Source organism: Gallinula chloropus, assembly GCF_964237585.1.
Source record: "Gallinula chloropus genome assembly, chromosome: Z".
NCBI classification, from domain to species: Eukaryota; Metazoa; Chordata; class Aves; order Gruiformes; family Rallidae; genus Gallinula; species Gallinula chloropus.
Genome location: NC_140089.1, coordinates 54,953,782 through 54,973,539, shown reverse-complemented (window position 1 = coordinate 54,973,539; position 19,758 = coordinate 54,953,782). Strand labels below are relative to the sequence as shown.

Genomic DNA, 19,758 nt, shown 5'->3' with positions numbered 1-19,758 from the left:
AGGATGCCAGGATCAAAAGACATCATTAGTTGAGGGAACTATTAGCAGAGGAGGCCAAAATGAAAGAGTGTATTATTATTCAAGAGCCACTATTGAAAAATTTAGACAGGTCTCCTTCTCTGGGAGCAAAGGAGTATCTTTGGGAGCTGTCACCATGGCCTTTCTAAAAGCACCCTCTGAAGACAGTAACACTGTCAGTAGCTGAATGTTTGATCTATGCAGACAATCCAAAAACTGAAATATAAATATTTCTTCAACTGAGAAATAACTGGCAAATGTTTGTTTTCTTTGGCAAAATATTAACTTAGAAAAGTTTTGAGTCACCCAAAATGTTTCATCACACTGAAAACAAACATACATACCATTCTGGCCTGGGAGATTTTATTTTGAGTTGCATGTAATTAAGCTTAGTTTCAAAACATTTTACTAGAGAAGGTTTTTTTCAACTAAAAAAATATTTTAACAAAACTGTTCAGATCTTTTTTTTTTTTTTTTCTGGACAGTAAATAGCCCTCCTGCTCCTTAAAAATGTCCTTCACTGAAGAGAAACACTGTAAAAAAACAGGCAATATTATTCTTTGTTTGCTTAAAGTCCAATACAAAATGCTCCCTTTGGTCAGTGCTGGCACAAACTAGCAATGACAAGAACTGCTAGCAGTTTTGCTTGTATATAGACTGCTTCATCAGGATTCAGTGTGGAGCTATCAGCATGAAAATAACGAAATGAACTTTGTTTGATGTGCAATAAGCTATTTTTAGTTCAAAAGGAAACACATTTAGGGAAAACAATTCATTCCTGTCTTCTGCCCCCAGCTTCATATGTGATAGCTATTTAAATACTTTGAACTAAAAAGCTGTGTGAATGGTTTTCTTCCTATTCTGTGGAATCTACTTTGCTTCTGGTCTAACTCCAGCAACTTTCATGTAAAATCAATTTTCCAAGGGAAGTGTAGTGAACTAAAAAAGGGCTTGCCACTAGAAACAGGTTGTAGCCTTAGGATCTGATCTGGAAAACACTGTGCACATACTTTACTTAGCATTTGTGAGCCAACTAGTTAGTCGTCTAAGTTACACCTATGGAGGTGAGTGCTTCCAGGATGTGGCCTTTGGCAGTGGTGAAGCAGCTCAAAATTTGTGGAGGTGTTTTACAGCGGCTTGCTGCAGGCAGCTCATTTTGGTTAAGTTAGATAAATTTTCAGTCTGAGCTTCTCCAGGGTGTTCTGGTCCTCAGCTGCAGCTTGTTTGGATGATTTTTTTTTCCAAATGTCAGGCTTTGCTTTGCTGGCCTCTCAGTATATATTTTCTCCTTTGTCCAGCTGAAAAGAGGAGTGATGGAGCAACTTTGGTGGGCATCCGGCCTCCAGCCAGGATCAAACCACCACAGTAGCCAACTGTTATCCATTTGTCCGTAAGCACCTGTTGTCCATCAGCTTAAGTAGCAGTTCTCCTTCACTGGTGTCCCCTTCAGGTGTCCCTTTTGGCCATCCCCAGGATGCAGTTAGAGGGTGACTTTGCTGCGATAAATGAGTCAGACTTTCAAAGTTCCCTCCTGTGGTGTGGGCTTCCCATTTCCTCGATGCCCTTTCCGGGTTCCAGTCGAAGCAATCCTGTCTGAGTGTGGGAGGAGATGGCCAGTGTGTCCCAGCAGAGCTTTCGCCGTGGCCTGCAGGCTTGGGCTCAAGTTAGCTGGGACAAGAGACGCACGGTGCAAGGCGTTGCCCTGTCCAGACCGATTGCTGCGGCTGCCCTTTGGGAAGTGCCCATTCCCCAGTGGAGGGATGTCTGGGTCATTTCAGCAACCCCTGTCCAGTGTAAGGTGGGGCTTGGCTGAGCAGGGACCCCCTGTGACAGTGTAGTCCGTGCGATGACAGCAGCAGTGCCCATAGCTGAAGGGATGGTGTGGACAGCTGGAAGAGCAGAGAGCTACCATGCAGCCACCACCATTAGTTCAGGGTTTGGGGAGGGTTTTGCTTCTGAGCAGACCCCATTTGGTAAGTGTGAGTTAAGAGTCAGGACCCTAGATTTTGTTGAGGCTCTGGATTCCCATCAGATGTGTATTAGTCCACAGACACAGGGTTTCTTTGCTTGTGTCAGTCACAAGCCAGACCTAGATTGTGCATCAAGTGCTGCACTTACCTGTTCTTGAATTTGTGATTGGCACCATTGCTAAAGTCTGTTCGCATCTTTGTGTCTCGTTACTCAGTCTCCCCACCCGTGCATCAGGAACAGGAATCTCTGTTCACTTTAAGGTAGCACTTGATAAAGTAGTGATTTGCCAGGCAGGACAGCATTTTGCTTAAAAATAGCTCTTTTTATACTTTTTTTTTTTCCTCCAACGTGGAAATTACTGCTCTGACAGTCTCAATTTATTGCAGCAATGATTGAGCACACTGACACATGACACATTTTAACAGGACAGGTTTCAGAGTACAGATCTGAAGGATGTGTCTGGGATTATGTCTGATTCCTTGCCAGCAGGGCAGCCCCCGCTGTACCTCCACGCTAATTAATCAGCTCAGCACTTTGTTGGGATTGTTGTCTATGTTTCAGTTTCGCAAAAAGGATTAGCTGGCTTGGCTTTTTAGCTATAAAGTGTCTTGACAGTGCACATTTCCAAACCAAAAGACTGACACCGAGAATCTAAACAGAATGAGGTTTAGGAACATACATACACTACTTCAGGAGAAAAATACCACCTGTGACTGGAAGTACTTACCCATTGCTTTTGACTTATGTTTCAGAACTAGCTAATGAAATTTCTCCAGCTTTTAAGGTTAAACTGTAGAATGGGGGACGTGGGGGGAGTGTGTATTTAATACTACCCCTAGCCTCATCTAACATGGGTTGCTTGTGTTTGATTTCTTTGTTCACATGGCTCAGGCAAAACATAAGGAGCACAGAGAGCTATCAGCCTGCGAAGCTATCACACCAACTTTCAGTTAGGTTAGATGGCACCCAGTAAAATGCTGTCCTAATTCAAGTGCGTTACACTGTGTCTTGTGAAAGTCTTAGGGCAGAGGTGACAGCACATGCCTTAATGCACGTCCTTCCTCGTGTTGATGCATGCTTGCTGCTCTTCCTTCTCCCTCAAGTCAGTAGGCAGTATTTCTCATACTAGCTGAGCTGCATGGATGCTGGGGGGATCACAACTGTAGTTTGAAGATGCAGCCTCCACTAAACAGTTACAGGGGGACAGTCACTACATGGCACTGAGATAAGGAGATCCTGGCATTTTAAGGATTACCCTGGGAAAGTATGGAACACCTGCATTTTCCATTGAGATCAAGAAGTGCAGGTGCTCAGCAATTCTGTTGCAGATCATCTTTTAAACAAATACTTTTCACAAAATCTTTTCACAGTCACCTGTACAAGCAAAATCTCCACTACTAGGTGCTTTCAGTTCTTCTAATTTTCCTGATGGTTTTCCATTACAGGGGTTTGTGGAAATTGAACAAGGGGAAGGTTGCAATCAGTCCTGTCTAAAAGCAGCTAAGTATAACCTGAAATGGTTACACACACACCCTTGGGGGTGTTTTTAGGTAAATGGAATGAAAGCTTCAAGGAATGTGGTGTGACCCTTTATAGCATTCTCTGTGAAGTTAGGATAAAACACAAAGCTGTTCAAATGTAAATGTGTATCTCCTTATTTTGTACAAACTCTGGTTTGTACACACCTGGTATTCTGGTAATTTAAATAGCCTTGAACTTAAGACACTGTTTGAAAAGGAAGAAAACAATACTGAGAAGAAAACAACTCCCTCTTTCTAGCATCTGCCCTTACAACTTCTTGCTTATAGTAGTATATAGCAGTTATGGAGCACTTCCCACGCCCTTACGATTTAAAAAGTATTCAAGCAAATTAGAAGCTTACATCCTGAAAAAAAAACATCTTTATAAACATATTTTTGTGTTCTCCTAAATTTCTGAGTCATATGTGAAAAGGGATCTCAGGGGCTGATGAATTACTGTGTTGTAGTTAAACCACACAAAAATCCTCTGAAGTAGATAATTTATTGTTTCCATCCAAGAGATGGCGAGACCGAGGCAAACTTGTTTACTGGTTGGTATCTTCCTTCCAGTGCCAGATTAGCGACTGCCTGTTCCCAGTTGCACTTGGTTTCTTGACAACTGTTTTACCCCATGTGAAAACAGAGAGATAAATGCTGCATTTCACTTCATGGTGTGAGCAAAATGGGTGAAGATGAAGCAGGGCCTGAAAATAATAGAGGGGTAGGATACCTAGATGAGCAGTATCCATTAACTTGTCCAGAGCTCTTAGCTTTGTCCTCTCTTGTCAAAACCATTTGCTCTTCCTCTGGGTCATTGCTGTAGGAAGGAAGAAAAGAACCCAGTGTGGCTGGGAGTAAAGGGCATTAACTGGTGAAGAGATGAAGTTACCTCCCCAGCCTTAGTTTCCAGAGCTGGAGAGACAGGACTTGTACTGCCACATGTAACATGGTAGGAAGAATAAGCTGGCAAAACAGTTTAAAGATGCACGAGTCTTACCCACATCCATTGGCCAGAGCTGCACTGTTTTTGACTTCTTGTTAACAGATAACACAGTAGCTCCCTGGAGCACCATGACTTTCCTTGCCTTGAGCGTGGTCTCTGCCCCGAGAGCCAGGGGCCTGGGAGGGATGTGCCAGACTGGGCATCAGGAGGATGTCCTGCACCCAACTCCAGCTGAGCAGGCAGCTGGGGTTATGCCAGCTTATTCCACCTCTACTGCCCATTCCCAGCTTTGACTCCTATGCTCAGAGTGCAGACTCTGGGGCTGTACGTGGAGGGGTAGGGTACCTCAGTGGCTAGGTAATATGTGTGCACAGCTCCCAGGCTGGCTGGGGTTCCCAGGTGCCACTGTAGGAAATCTTTGCTGCCCTTGGTAATTCCATGCATAGTTACATGCTTGAAGAACAACAGAAATAAAAGGATGCTGCACAGCAGGTTTGGCCAAATCCTACAGCTTACATTGGCAAAAAATGCAGGTTGTGGTAGTCTAGACTTGAGTGATGAGGGGGGTTTTATTGAAAGGTCCCAGTGTACTGCTGTAGGCTGAACTTCTTTCACATCTGCTATCTAAAATCCTGTTTATAGAAACACAGGCATGTGGGCTTGACAGTTGCTCAGTCAACCTTCACTTCAGCAGTTGATTTTCAGGCACACTATTTTGCAAGATTAATATCCTCTCAATAAAAGTAACCTTGCATTCATTCAACTCTGCTTGCATGTAGATATCTGAAAGCAAGCTGACAATTGCTTTGCCACTATTACAAACAGAAGGTTAAAAAAAAATCTTAAAATAGCATGCAAAATATTAACAAGCATTTTCTGGGCTCTCAAATTGTCACAGGAATGTCTGGTTCTTTCCACATTAAGAAAGGGAGTTTCTCAGCTCACCAGGTAAATAGAAGGGACTGCGCTACGCAAAACAAAGCCCTTCCCAAGGCAGGTTGTACTGCAGCTGCAGCTGCATAAATGTTGCAGTTGGTAATGCATGACTAGAGGTGCACATCAGCAGCAGCAAGGCAGAGACGTTCAGGTGGGAGCTCTCAAGGGAACTCTGAAGCCAGGTCCATGTTCCCTACTCAAAGGGGCGGGCCTGTACTTTTGCAAGCGAGCAGCTCACCTTGGGTAGAGTGCCCTCCCTGTGCTGACACTTGCTTTGTCTGCCTTTTGCCTGCAGTGGCTGAAGAACCCAGGCCCCCAGCACGAGAAACGGACTCTCTTTGGAGACATGGTGTGCTTCTTGTTTATCACTCCGCTGGCGACCATCTCTGGCTGGTTGTGTCTACGAGGAGCAGTGGACCACCTGCACTTTAGTAGTAGGCTAGAAGCTGTTGGCCTCATTGCACTCACTGTCGCACTCTTCACTATTTACCTCTTTTGGACTTTAGTAAGTATTGGTTTTCTGATCAGCCCACAGGAATAAGGGAATGAACAAATAAAAAACCTAGTTACACAGAGTGCTGTGGAGTGGGTGGACCATTGTACAAAGCATTGCATATATTAATCCGTACTGATCAGTGTGAGTTACAACTGCAAGAAACAGAAACCTCTTTGCTCCACACTGTTCATATTCTCTGGAAGACCAGAAAGGCAGTAGTGCCCAAATCCCAGGCAGCAGATGGGATAGCAAGTGGGAGCCAAGGAAGTAACACGGTGGAGTTCAAGACAAGGCGATACAGGCAAGAGTTGCATCATAATGTGCAAAAGGTAGGATGCACAGTGCACAAAAAGCTCAAGGTGAACAACCTGGCTGCCACATAGGATTCAGATTTTATTCTAATCCAACATCTGGCCAATGTTACAATTCAGAAGCCTTGGCTATGGTGCATTCTGTGCTTTCCCCATTCCTGGTGCTCATGGTGTTCTGTGAACTCCACAGCAAGACACTTTACAGGTCTGTAGAACTGTAGCCACCTTTGCAGTGCAGATGTAATCACTTCCTTATTCCCAGCCTGCACCCGGGGCGTACTGTCACTTGTCTGCCAATCCATCTGCAGCCACCTGTTCTGCACGAAGTTACTAAACTGAGATCAGGTCCTGACCCCAGCACACCAGCAAACCATTGGCCCAGAAGAAATGAAGGGAACATAGAGAAAAGCTGCCAAAACAAGAGTATGTCAAGCTGTGGCCCAGCAGTTCACTGAAAAACACAGGTTACTTTTGAGTTTGACATTTCACACCTCTAGCTCTGGTTGGGGGAAGAATAGAACAACAGATACAGATGGAGACCCTTCAGACTAGGAGGATAGCTTTTGCACAGTGGTGCAAAACTGTGCTGCTGTGAGAGGAAAAGCCCATCTTGAGCCTGTGCTCCCCTGGATAGGGGACAAGACCACCCTGCCAGTGGTGCCAGCACAGCCACTGTTCTCACAGGGGCAGTGCCTAGCTCTCCCCCTCAACAGGCACAGCCACGTGCTGTGTGGCTGACCTCTTCCAGCAGTTTTTGATCAGTGAAAGCTGCTGAGGAGGTGGCACTCTAAGAACTATAGCCCACGCTAGTAAAGACAGCACAAGCTAAAAGGTCCAATGATGAGCCCAGAGTAAGCTTAGAAGAGGTGAGGGAAGCTCAAAAACCTACGTAAGAACTGGCTCCAAGAAAGCTGTGAAAGCTAACATCTCCTTTACTTAATTCAGTAGCGAAACCCTGTCACATCCATAGAGGATGACAGGCTAATTTTAGCAGTGCACACCGGTATGGAAAGCTCAGAGTGTTGCCTCAGCCCCCTGTGCTTTCTCTTTTTGATGCTTCTGTGAAGCAGCAGCGTGCCATGTTGACAGGATAGCCCTTTACTCCAGCAGTGTAAGAGAAGGAATTAGAAGTCCTTGTAAATCAAGGAGATTATGATGTGATTGCCATTACAGAAATGTGGTGGGATAATCCACATGACTGGAGTGCTGCAGTGGCTGGTTATAAACTATACAGGCATGACAGGCTGGGTAGGAGAGGAGGTGGGGTAGCCCTGTATGTCAGCTGACCCAGCTGGTGAGTGAACCAACCAGGGAAGGTGCCCTGCTGGAGTTGTTGTTTGTAAACTGAGAAGGCCTAGTGGGGGATGTGAAGGCTGGAGGATGCCTGGGGCACAGTGATCATGAACTGATAGAATCCTTAGTACTAGGAGAAGTAAGGGAGACAGCAGAACAACCACCTTGGACTTCCACAGGGCTGACTCTGGACTGTTCAGAAGGCTGCTTGATAAGATTCCATGGGAGGCAGCCCTTGAGGGCAAAGGAGCCCCAGAGGGTTGGATGCTCCTCAAGAAGGAAATCTTGGCAGCACAAGAACAGTTTGTCCCAGTATGTTGAAAGAGGAGTCGGTGAGGAAGGAAGCCAGCTTGGCTGAGTAGAGAGAAAGTAAGTTTAATTGACCTACTTGGCCAATTAGATACCCACAAGTCAATGGGGCCAGATGGGATCCACCTGAGGGTACTGAGAGAGCTGGCAGATGTGCTTGCCAAAACACTTTCTGTGATCTATTAGCAATCCTGGCAGACTGGGAGAGTTCCACTCAACTGGAAGACGGGTCGTAAGGAGGGTCTGGGGAACTACAGGCCTGTCAGTCTGACCTCAGTCCTAGGGAAGATCATGGAGAGGGTCATCTTGGGAGCTATCATGCAGCACATGTGTGATGGCCAGGGGATCAGGCCTAGCCAACATGGATTTACAAAAGGTAGATCCTGTCAAACTAACCTGGTCACCTTCTATGACAAGGTGACCCGCTTAATGGACAAGGGGAAGGCTGTGGATGTGGTGTACCTGGACTTCAGTAAAGCCTTTGACACGGTTTCTCACAGCATTCTGACTGAGAAACTGGCTGCCACTGGCCTGGGCAGGTGGACCCTCAGATGGGTTAAAAACTGGCTGGATGGATGGGCCCAAAGGGTGGTGGTGAATGGAACAAAATCCAACAGCTCTCCAAGCCGTCAGGCAGAGAAGGACCTGGGGGTGTTGGCTGACTGCAGGCTGAATATGAGCCATCAGTGTGCTCAGGAGGCCAGGAAAGTCAATGGCATCCTGGCTTGTATCAAAAACAGTGTGGCCAGTAGGTCTAGGGAGGTGATTGTGCCCCTGTACTCGGCATTGGTGAGGCCACACCTCGAGTACTGTGTGCAGTTCTGGGCTTCTCACCGTAAGAAGGACACTGAGGTCCTGGAGCAAGTCCAAAGAAGGGCAACCAGGCTGGGGAAGGGGCTGGAGGGCGAATCCTATGAGGAGCAGCTGAGGATGTCCAGCCTGGAGAAGAGGAGGCTGAGGGGAGACCTTATCACCACCTACAACTACCCGAAGGGTAGAGAGGTGGGCGATGGTCTCTTCAGCCAGGTGAGAGGAGATAGGACAAGGGGAAATGGCACAAAGCTGTGCCAGGGCAGGTTCAGATCAGATGTTAGGAAAAAACATTTCACTGAAAGAGTTGTCAGGGCCTGTAACAGGCTGCCCAGGGAGGGGGTTGAATCACCTTCCCTGGATGCGTTTAAAAAAAGGGTAGATGAGGTACTTAGGGATATGTTTAGCATAGGACAGGAATGGTTGGACTTGATGATCATAAAGGTCTTTTTCAACCTTGTATTCGGTGAAGTGGCACTTGTATTTCCTGCAGTCCTGTGCAGACATTTCTGTCAGGTATTCAGGCAAAGGTGGTTGAAGTTTCCTTTGCATATGCCTGCCTTAGAAACCCAAAAGCTGTCTGACAATGTACATCAAGTCACGAGCACCAGAACAGTCTGAAGGTGGAAAGGGTAGTGTGGGAAAGTAATTGGGATGTCATTACCCATGGCACATGGACATCTACGACCCGAGTCATTATGACTTTTGCAGCATCACAATTGTAATCCCTTGTGCCAGCTATTGTATTTGCACTGTAAGTGGCAAAAATACTTTCTGTTCACTTTTTTACCCCTTCAAAAGCATGCAGAGAAATGTGCTGCCAGCACTGGGAGAACATGGCAATGGTGAGTCTGATGTGAATACATACCTTGTTTGGTTTAATTGAAATTCAGTATCTTTGTCGTCCAGAGTTGTGGAAGATGTAATTCCACTCTTACCTATCATACTCGTACTATTGTCCTCATCAGGGAGAGGACAGCAGGAAGCCTTTCTGGGCAGAGAAACACTCCTGTTCAGCATGGGGTTAATTCAGCAGGCAGAGCAGAGGGACTGGGTGGGAAGGACTCTCAGGCTCTCTTCACAGTACAGAAGGTACCTTCTCCTTACCCTCACAGGATTAGTGCTGGATGGAAGAGTTTTGAGGAGGTTTAAGCCGGGCAATGTCAGCAGAGTGACTGCTTTCTCCAAGGTGGCACGGAGCACCCTACACGTGGGAGACACGCTCGGTTCTCTGCTCAGTGGCCTGGGACCCCTCAGTCATGCAGAAACGGCCCAGCCTGCATTTGCCTTGGGGAGGCTCCACACTCCCCGTGCTGTACAACAAGGAATGGACCCACATGCAAAGTGCTGACCCCATTGCATGCTTTGGCAGCACCAGCCCTTTCATGTCAGAAATGGGAATCCTGCATTGCTTGCTTAGCTGTGGCTGTACAGGGAAATATATTGAATGCTGGGGGATAAACTGCATACAACATGTAATGCTCCTTTAGGTCCTGAGAAAATTAAGAAAACTAAAACTTCACTTTGCTTCCAGTAAATCAGTTTATTTCCTCTGGAGGCAAAAGCTGGTGTATAGGTTATTTACACACCACAGTCATCCCAGTGAGCTGAGAACAGGAAAGATGTTATTTTTAGCATGCAAAAGCTATTTTATCTCTTCCCCGAAAACAGCCAGTTCTCCATAAAATGCAGTTGCTCTTCCTCTGCATTTAATGACTGTTACTGATGTACACACACAAAAATGCCTGCTACTCCCAAGAAGAAAGCTTCAGACTAAAAGGAGATACCTATTTAAACTAAGAATTCAGGGTCACACTGCTTTCTCTTGCATGCAAGTAATATTGACTCCTCTAAGGTCACGTAACAGGCTGAAGTACAGCAGGATTTGGCCATGGAGTTTATAACATAACTGCTTGTTTAGAACACAGGCTGGCCCAAATAAATTCAGAGCAGGTTAGAAAGATAAGACCCCTTCACTTCTATCCTATTGAAGAAACAAAGGAGTTCCATGGGCCAGGGACCAATGTGAATCTGGCCTTTGTTCTGCATCTGGGGAGTTTTACACCCAGCGTAGCAGTTTAGGGTAAGTGGCTCTGCTGAAATTCAGTAGCTGATACTTAGAAACTTCCCTCAGGCAGGAACACATGGTAAACAAGCTGTCAAACCGAACTAGGATATCCTGTGAAGATGCTTCAACAAACAAGTCCGTTAAACCCAGCCATCCCTCAAAGAGCTGCATGTGATGCTACTTGAAAACTCAACCTGATCTCCAGCTCACTCCTCTGAAGCTAGCACTGCATTTTGCACGGCATTCATTGTTGCAGGTGGTTGGTTTGGTTGGTGGGGGGTTTTCCCTCCTCCCTCTACCACATGATTTTTGCTGATACTGCGGTACCTTTTCAAAAGAGATTTTTCATCTTCTTTCATATACAACGTTCCAAAGAAAGAAAGATGCAGACTGCTTTACCTTTAGGGGGAATAAAGGAGATTGAAAGGTGAGGAATTAATTCATCTGTCGGATGAGCTCTTTGGGCACCTGCACAGTGAACAAAAGCTCTCTAGGTCATCCTTGTTAACAGCAGGCAGCTGTGTAAAGATCGAATAGAAAGAGTCTTTTTTGTCACTAGCAGAATTTTATAGAAAGGTAAGTAATTTATTAAAGCACCCTTTTTGCAATAAGGAAAGAGTTACGAAAGATACATTCATAGGCACATATGCTACCTGGTATCCTGCTGTATCTCACTGGCATCCTGTCACTGCTGTAGCCCCTTTTGACAGCCACTTCTCTGCTGAGTCAGCAGCATCTTCCACCCACCTCTGCAAACCAAGTGTGTTGGCTGCCACTAAAATGAGCAGAAAAGTATTCTAAAAAATTACAGGGTGAAGCTATCTTGTATATTCACAGCATTCAGTCATTTCTCCTTCACCACTAGCAGAACCACACTAAGGTCAAAATTGGGTAGCTCATAAAAAAATAATTCAAAGACAATCTAATTGGAGACATGGAGATACACGGATGTTGGCAGGTGGCTCACATCCTGTTGCATCTGTGTGATCTTTAAGACCACACATTCAGCAGTAAAACATTACCAGGTAGAACATTGGACCCTGTCAGTGTTTTCACACATCTCAGCTACCTGCAAGCTTTGACCATGCAGCCAGTTCCATTATTTGTGAGTGTAAGAACTTGCAGCACGATGGTACCCCGAACTTTCTCATTGCAAGTGGCTGCCAATAATTACACTTCTTGGGAATGACAGTGTCAGCATGTCCCACTTTTCATTTTATAAAAATAAGGGAATGAGTGGTAGATAACCAGGGCAAGCTGTGCACAGGCTTCTCTGATGTAGCATCTTGGGGAACAAGCCACCTACAGGGCAGGGCTCATCTTTGCCCACCTCTTCTTGTGTTTTTATCCTGTGTAGTCAGGCTGCTTGCACCAGAGCTTCTTGTTCCATGTGAAGGTATCTTCCCCCTGACAACAAAGGTGACACCTTGGAGGACCCCAGTGATTCTAAACACTCTGCATCTCTCCTCTCTCCCCAGGTATCCTTTAGGTATCACTGTCGATTATACAACGAATGGCGTCAGACCAATCAGCAGGTGATACTGCTAATCCCAAAGTCTGCCAACGTCCCCTTCAACCAGCAGTCTCTGCTGGGTCTGCAGCCCCTCAAAAGGAACTCAAAGGAGACAATCGTTTGATTTGGCAAAATCAAAGAGACTAAAAATCTCTTCCTCAAACTCACTGGGGTCAGACACCATCCAGAACCCAGGAGTGGGCTATTCTCTCCTGCAGAGAGATTAAAAAAAAAAAAAAATACTTTAAAATCACTGTTTGAATTCAAATCATTGATGCTGCAATCATATGATACTTGCTAAGCTGCCAAACTTCCTTACCACCAGATACTTTATGGAATTGTACAAACTCCTGTTAATCCTTGTATCATCAAGTGATGCAATTTTTTTACTGTTTGAAGTATTAAACAGGTTTTAAGAAGTGCTTTGTTTTTATAATTTCCTGTTCCAGTGGTGTTCTTTCTTTGGGCAGCTGGACAGTAGTCAGTGCCGTTCTTTCTTTCCTAAAGCACAGCAACATCACTCCCCCCAAAATCATTTTATTTGCAGGCCCTCCGCATACCAATTTTAATAATCCAAAATAGTGGTATAAAGAGTTCCACAAATTGGTGTATTATTTAAATTTACACCAAGCCTAATTTAACCGTAATCGAAAGGTTTACATTTGGGAGGGTAACTCTGCATACGTAATGAATGAGATCATTAGACATGCTTTCGGAAGCAGGAGCAAGTGTTGCATAAAGATTACCATCATTTTAAACCTGCAGATTTTTCCGCTTGACAGATTTAACAGGCTGTATGTAAAACCTGACATCTTATTGTAGCACTGAGACCAAGGCTGCTCTTGTTTTAAAATGTAATACACAGCTTACTAGGGAGATCAAATGGAATTTGGAGTGTAAACACCAGAGTATTCCTTGCTGGCACTATTATTTCACCTTGGTTTTATGCCAAATTCATTCAGCAGTTAAATCACACTCAGAAGAGAAACACACATGGAGAGACTTATTTTACAGAACTACACAGTATTTCATTAACAAATGCAGCCAGAATTAGAAATTGATACGAAGCCCCTTTGAGTAGATGCATCTTTTAGAAATGGGCAATGCTGCCACGTGCTCTGTTTTCCAGACTCAGCAGGAACTGAGAAAGGAACAAATAGCTAGGAGGATAATAATGTGTAATTTAGATAGTTCATGGTATTATGACAGAGCTTATTTGATGTTGTCTGTGCTCTATAGGAGAAAAAGCTTAGTATGCAAAACCAAACCTGTTAGCTTCTTTATTCTGTCTTTGGACCAGTCTAGCTGCAGTCATGTAGTGTATTACGGTATTATTTGTAACTGTCAATTTCATGGGGATATAAGAATCAACTGTGTATATAAAGCAATAACAGCCTCATTCAGGCATAAAACTAGTTTCACAGCAAGCCAAGGCATGTAAGGAAATGATGAACCTGCCCATCTATGCTCAGTAATCTGACGATAAGGTCAGCAGTTGATCATGCGTTTGGCAGCACATACCTGCTTTTCTTCAGAGAAAACTCCACAAGATTCTGAAGACATGGATGTCAAACTCTGCCATGATCTAAAACCTGTAGTGCTTTTTAAAAAACTTTCTTGCAGTATGAACTATCTGCATAGAAGACTGAAAATGCCTGTAAGCAGAGTTATGGGTTAATAAAACCTGCTAGCCCGGGGCTCAGAGGTAAAGCAAGTCTAGCTGGGTCAGGACACTGTCGAGCAGTATTTTAGTGCTTACACATTTGCTTTAGGTAAGCTTTCTTCAGAGTCCTGTTACTACTGTTGCTGCTTTGGGAGACACTGCTGAGAGCTGACCCGTGAAAGAAGCATTATTTTCAAGTACTATTTCCTGATTTTGTCTTATGAAACAACAACAACAAAAAAGGATGAGATGGAATTAAGTAGCAGCTAGGAAAACTATTATGCAGATCAAGCTGCAAGCTGCATCTAATACAGCACGCAGACATAACTCGGTGACTTGGCCCAGCTTGTCTGTGTTATTTAAAATTTAATTTTCTGTTTAAAGACAGCTTATTTGACCTAAATAAGGCATACAGAAGCAGCCAGAAAGAAAGAATGGTTCACCAAATACAGTAGTTTATCTGCTTGATAGACAAGCAGAGCAAAACTGAGTGGTCACTAGTAATAGCCTCCCATACGTATACTTGAAGTAAAAAAAAAAACAAAGCCAGTAAAGATCCAGCTTTACACTTAATCACTTTTGCATTAAACCCATGGGAAAAAGCATACTTCGTCCTCTTCCTTGTTTTTCCTACCACATGACAGGAAGGTGGGTGATACTCTTATTCCGGCTTCTGTTCTGAACTAAAGACTTGCAGGCAGAAGGTTGCTCCTGTCAAGTATTGCTTTCTCTTCCACTAGTTGAGGCTGCTCATTTTCATCTGAATAGATGTGAAAGAAAACTTAACTGCAGCAGTAGCTACATGGAACAAAGCTCGCTGCAACACAAGGACATCCCTGTTAGCTATCCTTTAAGAGCTCCCGGTTAGGCAAAAATAAAAGTTAACTAATGAACAAATGGGTGTGCGTATGTGTGTTTTTTTTTCTTTTTAAATAACACCACTCACTTTTCTTCTCAGCAACGTTATGCTTTCTTCTCATGCAGATGGCCTTGCTATTTATATTCCTTTTCCGTCTAAGAACTTACATAGAAGCAGCATTCAAATCTGTATTTTGAACTGCAAGCGATAAAGGCAGCAGCAACTTAAGCAACACACACACAAATCCTTCTAAAAAGCAGCGGACGACAGAACAGTTTTGTTCTTCCTTTCATCACCCTGCTTGCTGGTGATACAGACTGCCATCCTAATTGTATAGAGTTAAACCCACACAGCGTCCACTACCATTCGGTATTAATGGTGGGTGCAACGCAGAGTGAAAAAGCTATGCTAGTGCCATAGATCGCTCCGGCAGGGAAAAAGCCATCACATTACATAAAACAAAGACAAGATTAAAGTAAGGTTACACGGGGATATTTGACAAAATGACAATGCTGAAAAGGCATGAGATTTGACAGCAGGAAGCTATGTGAGTCCTCGCTTCCTTAATGCAGCAAGGAGAAAACGAGAGGAAGCAGCAGTATAAACCACTTAGGAAGAAAGGGGGAAAGCACATTCAGTGGAGAGAAGAAACTGATACAGAAGGATGTAACTCAAGATTTAGAAATACCACAGCCGCCTGCTCAACTGGAAGTCACCATTAAGGATACTTCAGAGTGTTTGGGTTTCCTTGCGGGATTCGGGTGGGTTTTTTTCACCTCCTTTACTCAGCTTTAAGTCTGCCAGACTGAGATTTCAAGCTGTCATTTCATTTATTAAAACAGCTTTGTATCGGTTTCACAGTTGGAAGTCGCACAGGGCAATGTGACAGCTCAATATATAAAGGGAATCAGAGCCAATTTGTGCAATTGGCCTTTGATGGGATGAATATCACCAGAAAGATGAAGAGCTACTGGGAGAAACATGCACCAGAGGAGACTGAAGAAGCGCTCCCTTTCAAATGAAGGTGCGTTTAAAAAAGTAACTGTTAATAATTAAGCTTTCCATCTGTTACTGTTTGCAAGACCAAGCTCCACTGAACACACAATTAAACAAGTATTTTCCATGCAAGCAGAATTGAATATTGCCTATTTACTGCCAAGTACTGGCTGGGATATTCAAAAAGTATCTTTAAAAACTATTAGATAATGCAAAATGCGCTCCAGAGGACCCTAGATTTAAAAATACCGAGGAGGCCCGCAAAGCAAGAAGGCCTGTAGCAAGCATAGAGAGCATGCAACGTCACTGATGACACCACACTGTGTACTAGATCACTGCTGTTCCCTTTATAAAAATAACCAGTTAAGACTACTCCGGGCAAGAGCTTTAACAGCTTTTCTTCTCCATCAACCACTTTCTGTGCCTGGAGAAAAATACACTGTAAGCAATTACCATGTAGTCATTACTGCAAAAGCAGCAGTCTTTTTTCCTACAAGAAGTACCTATACTGCTTACAATGCAGTGTAAATATATGAGGCACTGTCTCACACATCTGGAATTTCTCCATAAAAACCCCTTTCACTCCACAAACCCTTGAATTCGTATCAGAATGATAACATCAATAAGACTGAAATGCGAAAAATGGCATTTAAAATTCTTTTTACAGAAGAAAAATTAGTAACTAGCATTTACTGAACAGAAAAGGTGTTTTTATATATTCCTCTTTATTTAGCTGTCTGCTTGGGCAAACAATGCAGATAACGTGCAACTTGTAGCACAGAGCTACAATTGGCTACACTGTAAAATTATCTGTGCCACAAGCCCACAAATTGATTACACTGGGGTTTATCAATAAACTTGTTCACTGCAAACAAAGAGTGCAGTTTGCTGCTTTTTCTGTGAACAGATCCCCCAAAAAATCAGATTTCTATAGAAAAAGGACAAGCTAGCAGGAGCACATACATTGCTTCAAGACAGTTCATGATACAATACCAGCACCATCTAAGTCAAACCACTTCTTCCCTAAAGAGATTCTTACTCTGGTTTTCACAGGAATTAATGTGTTTGAGCATATACATACCTGGATTTCTGGTAAAGTGTTTTATCTAGTTGCAAGCAGGAAGTTACCAAGGTGTTCACCTGCCAGGGCCATACAATTTGCATTTCTTCTCAACTGTATATTAGTGTCAGAGAGCGAGAATGTGTATCTATTGCCAACTGCAGGAAGGACTCCTGCACTTAAAATAGTCTTTACATATAACTGTTGCAGTTTTGTGAGGCTGTGCTGCTGAGACGGTTTCTTTAAGCAGCAGCTGGAGTTTTCTGCCAGCCTAAACTATACCAACGAGCAATTCAAGGCCAAAGTCGCCACCTGAGAGACAGTCAAGCACCTCTGAGAATCACATGTAGGAGAAAACAACCCGGAAGCAGCTGTATTTTGCCACCGCAGAAGGGAGAGAGAAGACGTACCGAGCTGTGCAGACACCAAGGCCGGAGAAGGGCGGGGGAGGAGGCGGCCCAGGTGCCGGAGAGAAAGCTGCCCCTGCAGCCCGTGGAGAAACCCATGGAAAAGGCCGAGACCCCACCTGCAGCCCGTGGAGGGGCTCCACGCTGGATGGAGCAGGTGGAGACATAAAGGAGATGCTGTGACCCTATGTTGGAACAAGCCGCTGCCAGCACTTGCAGCCATGAGGAGAATCAGAGACACAGAGATGAGTGGGAGAGACATTTTCACCAGAACAGGTTTGCTGGGGAGGCTGGTGACCCCACAGAGAACTGGGACCGAGAGACATTGTGATTTATGACTGCCCGTTGTAGCAGTGACTCACACCAGGGCAGCTGGTGAATAGATAAAACTCTGGGGGAAGGATTCCTGTTGGAGAAGTTCGTGGAGGACTGACTCTTGTGGGTGAGACCCCACGGTGCAGCAGGTGGAGGGTGTGGAATGAATGCCCTCCCCAGCCCCCCGCCGAGAGGGAAACCATCTTGCAAGGGACTGACCGAAGCCCCCATCTCCCAGTCCCTGTCCCCCTGTGCTGCGATCAGGAGGGAAGAAGGGAGTGAGATCATGACTAGAGTGAGGTCTGCTAAGAAGGGAGTGGGAGGGGAAAGTGTTTTAAGATCTGGTCACACTCCCAAATCTGGTTTTTCTTCACTGTCCGTTGTAGTGTAATAAAGTAGTTTCTCTCTTCTTCACTTTGTGTTGAGTCTGTTTTGCCCACATTGATGACAGAATGATCTTTGCCTGTCCTTTTTTTGACTCCTGAGCCTCTTAATATAGGTATTTTCTCCCCTGTCCAACTAAGAGGAGTAATAGACTGACTTTGGTGGACATCTGGTCTCCAGCCAGGGCAAGACCACAACAGAAGCAGTTAAAATACAAGTTGAACACATACACAGAACTAAGATGTATTTTGTTTGCTGCTTCCCTGGCTCTCAACCAGAGAGTATGAGCATAGTACACGTAACACTCCACTGTAGCCCAGAAGCTCACTTGGCCATGTCCAGCAGTGGTTTGCCTTCTCTGTCACTCAGGCAGTAAGCACAACAGCTGACTGCATTTTAAATGCAGTTCAGAACCAAAAAGAGCAACAGCTCTCAGACACTGAGAGTCAGATAAAAAAAAAAATCAGTATTGCTATAAAAATTTGCATTTGCTACATACAGTGGCACAACACATGCCACTCCACAAGTCTGAGCGTGGCGTTTTTCAGTACAGCAATGGAAGGTATGCCCTACCTTCCAGTAATCAAAATGCCCTTCAAAGGATGAGGAAAAGGAACAAGAACAGAAACTGCTCTGTTTAATAGCAGAAGCTTCCAAAAGTCATTATGCAAGTCACATGAAGTGCGACTTCATGTGGGGGTTTGGGGTATGGGTTTTTTCTAAAATATGTGAATAGCAAGATCTCCATCTGGTGGTAGGATGTTTCACTCTAAAATTTAGAGTGAACACATGGGGATGCATGCACCCCAGAGGAATAACTTGTGTTTCCCCAACATTCTTTGCACTAGTTTACAGAAATACAGCAAAATATTTTTAATAAAATCAGCATTTCTCCCACTGTAGTTCATCGTAAGAGTGCTTATGTACCAGAATATTCACAAGACTCATAAAAGTGCTCTGTCTATAGAGAAAATCTGTTTAAAGTAGGATCTCCTAGCTACACATTCAGGTAAGTGTTACAACTATAGCCAAGAATACTTGATTATATTGGAAGATTACTGCTATGATTAAGTAGTATTTTTTTCTTACTGCTGATTGGAGAGACTAACTGGCCTCATCGAGTCTTTACTAGGATATGTTGCTAGCTGATGCTATTAAGATTTGAAAACTATCAAAGAAAATCCTTAATTCCGTTCCACGACATACATGGTATATGCCTATATGAGACTAGGGTGAACAGAGCCATTATTCCTATAGATCAAACTGAGGAGTATTTAGAATGTTACAGGATACAGTGATGCTTACAGGAAACTGAAGTATGTTGTGATGCAGTTAAGACAGCATTACTGTCAAAAGCAGCAGTCCCTTATTCCTCAATCTGCATAACCCTTGGCCACCCTCTCCACCCCATTCCCACTGGCACAAAGTTAAAACGTCATCATATAGTTCACCAACAAAAGGAACTTATCAAAGATTAAGACATGTTTTAAAAAGTCATATTTGTCATGAGACTAACAGTAGGGGAAAAGCTCAAATTAATTTTAAAGATTTTGGCCATGCATTTTAAAATCTTTTTGTACCAAGATGAAAATAACTATTTACAGCAATTCTGCATTTCTATTTTTGTTGCTGTGCCATGCTTAAATTGCTCAGGTTGGTACTTGTATGATGTAGTAAAAACCAGTCAGTAAGCATTAACATATAAGCAAAGACAATGCAGAAACAGTTACGAAACAGAGTTTAAAGAGAGCTCTAACGAATTGTTTTTCTAAACATGAATTTATGTTACTCATGGCTTAGAAGAAATTTTTAGACTCAACTGCCATTATTCCATTTGTATGAATGTTTTGACAGCTTCAATGCCTATCTGTTCCAAGCATTTGACA

At 43.9% G+C, this 19,758-nt stretch overlaps 1 protein-coding gene across 1 annotated transcript in view; it reads left to right on the top strand.

Moving 5' to 3' along the window:
* MARCHF3 (membrane associated ring-CH-type finger 3) overlaps positions 1 to 12,487 on the top strand; it is a 79,915-nt gene extending 67,428 nt beyond the window's left edge. Inside the window, exons 4-5 of the mRNA XM_084278788.1 lie at positions 5,684 to 5,893; positions 12,154 to 12,487. Of these exons, the coding sequence (XP_084134914.1) occupies positions 5,684 to 5,893; positions 12,154 to 12,312 (369 nt within the window). The 3' untranslated portion in view covers positions 12,313 to 12,487. The remainder of the gene's footprint in view (positions 1 to 5,683; positions 5,894 to 12,153) is intronic.
* The last annotated feature ends 7,271 nt before the right edge of the window (positions 12,488 to 19,758 follow it).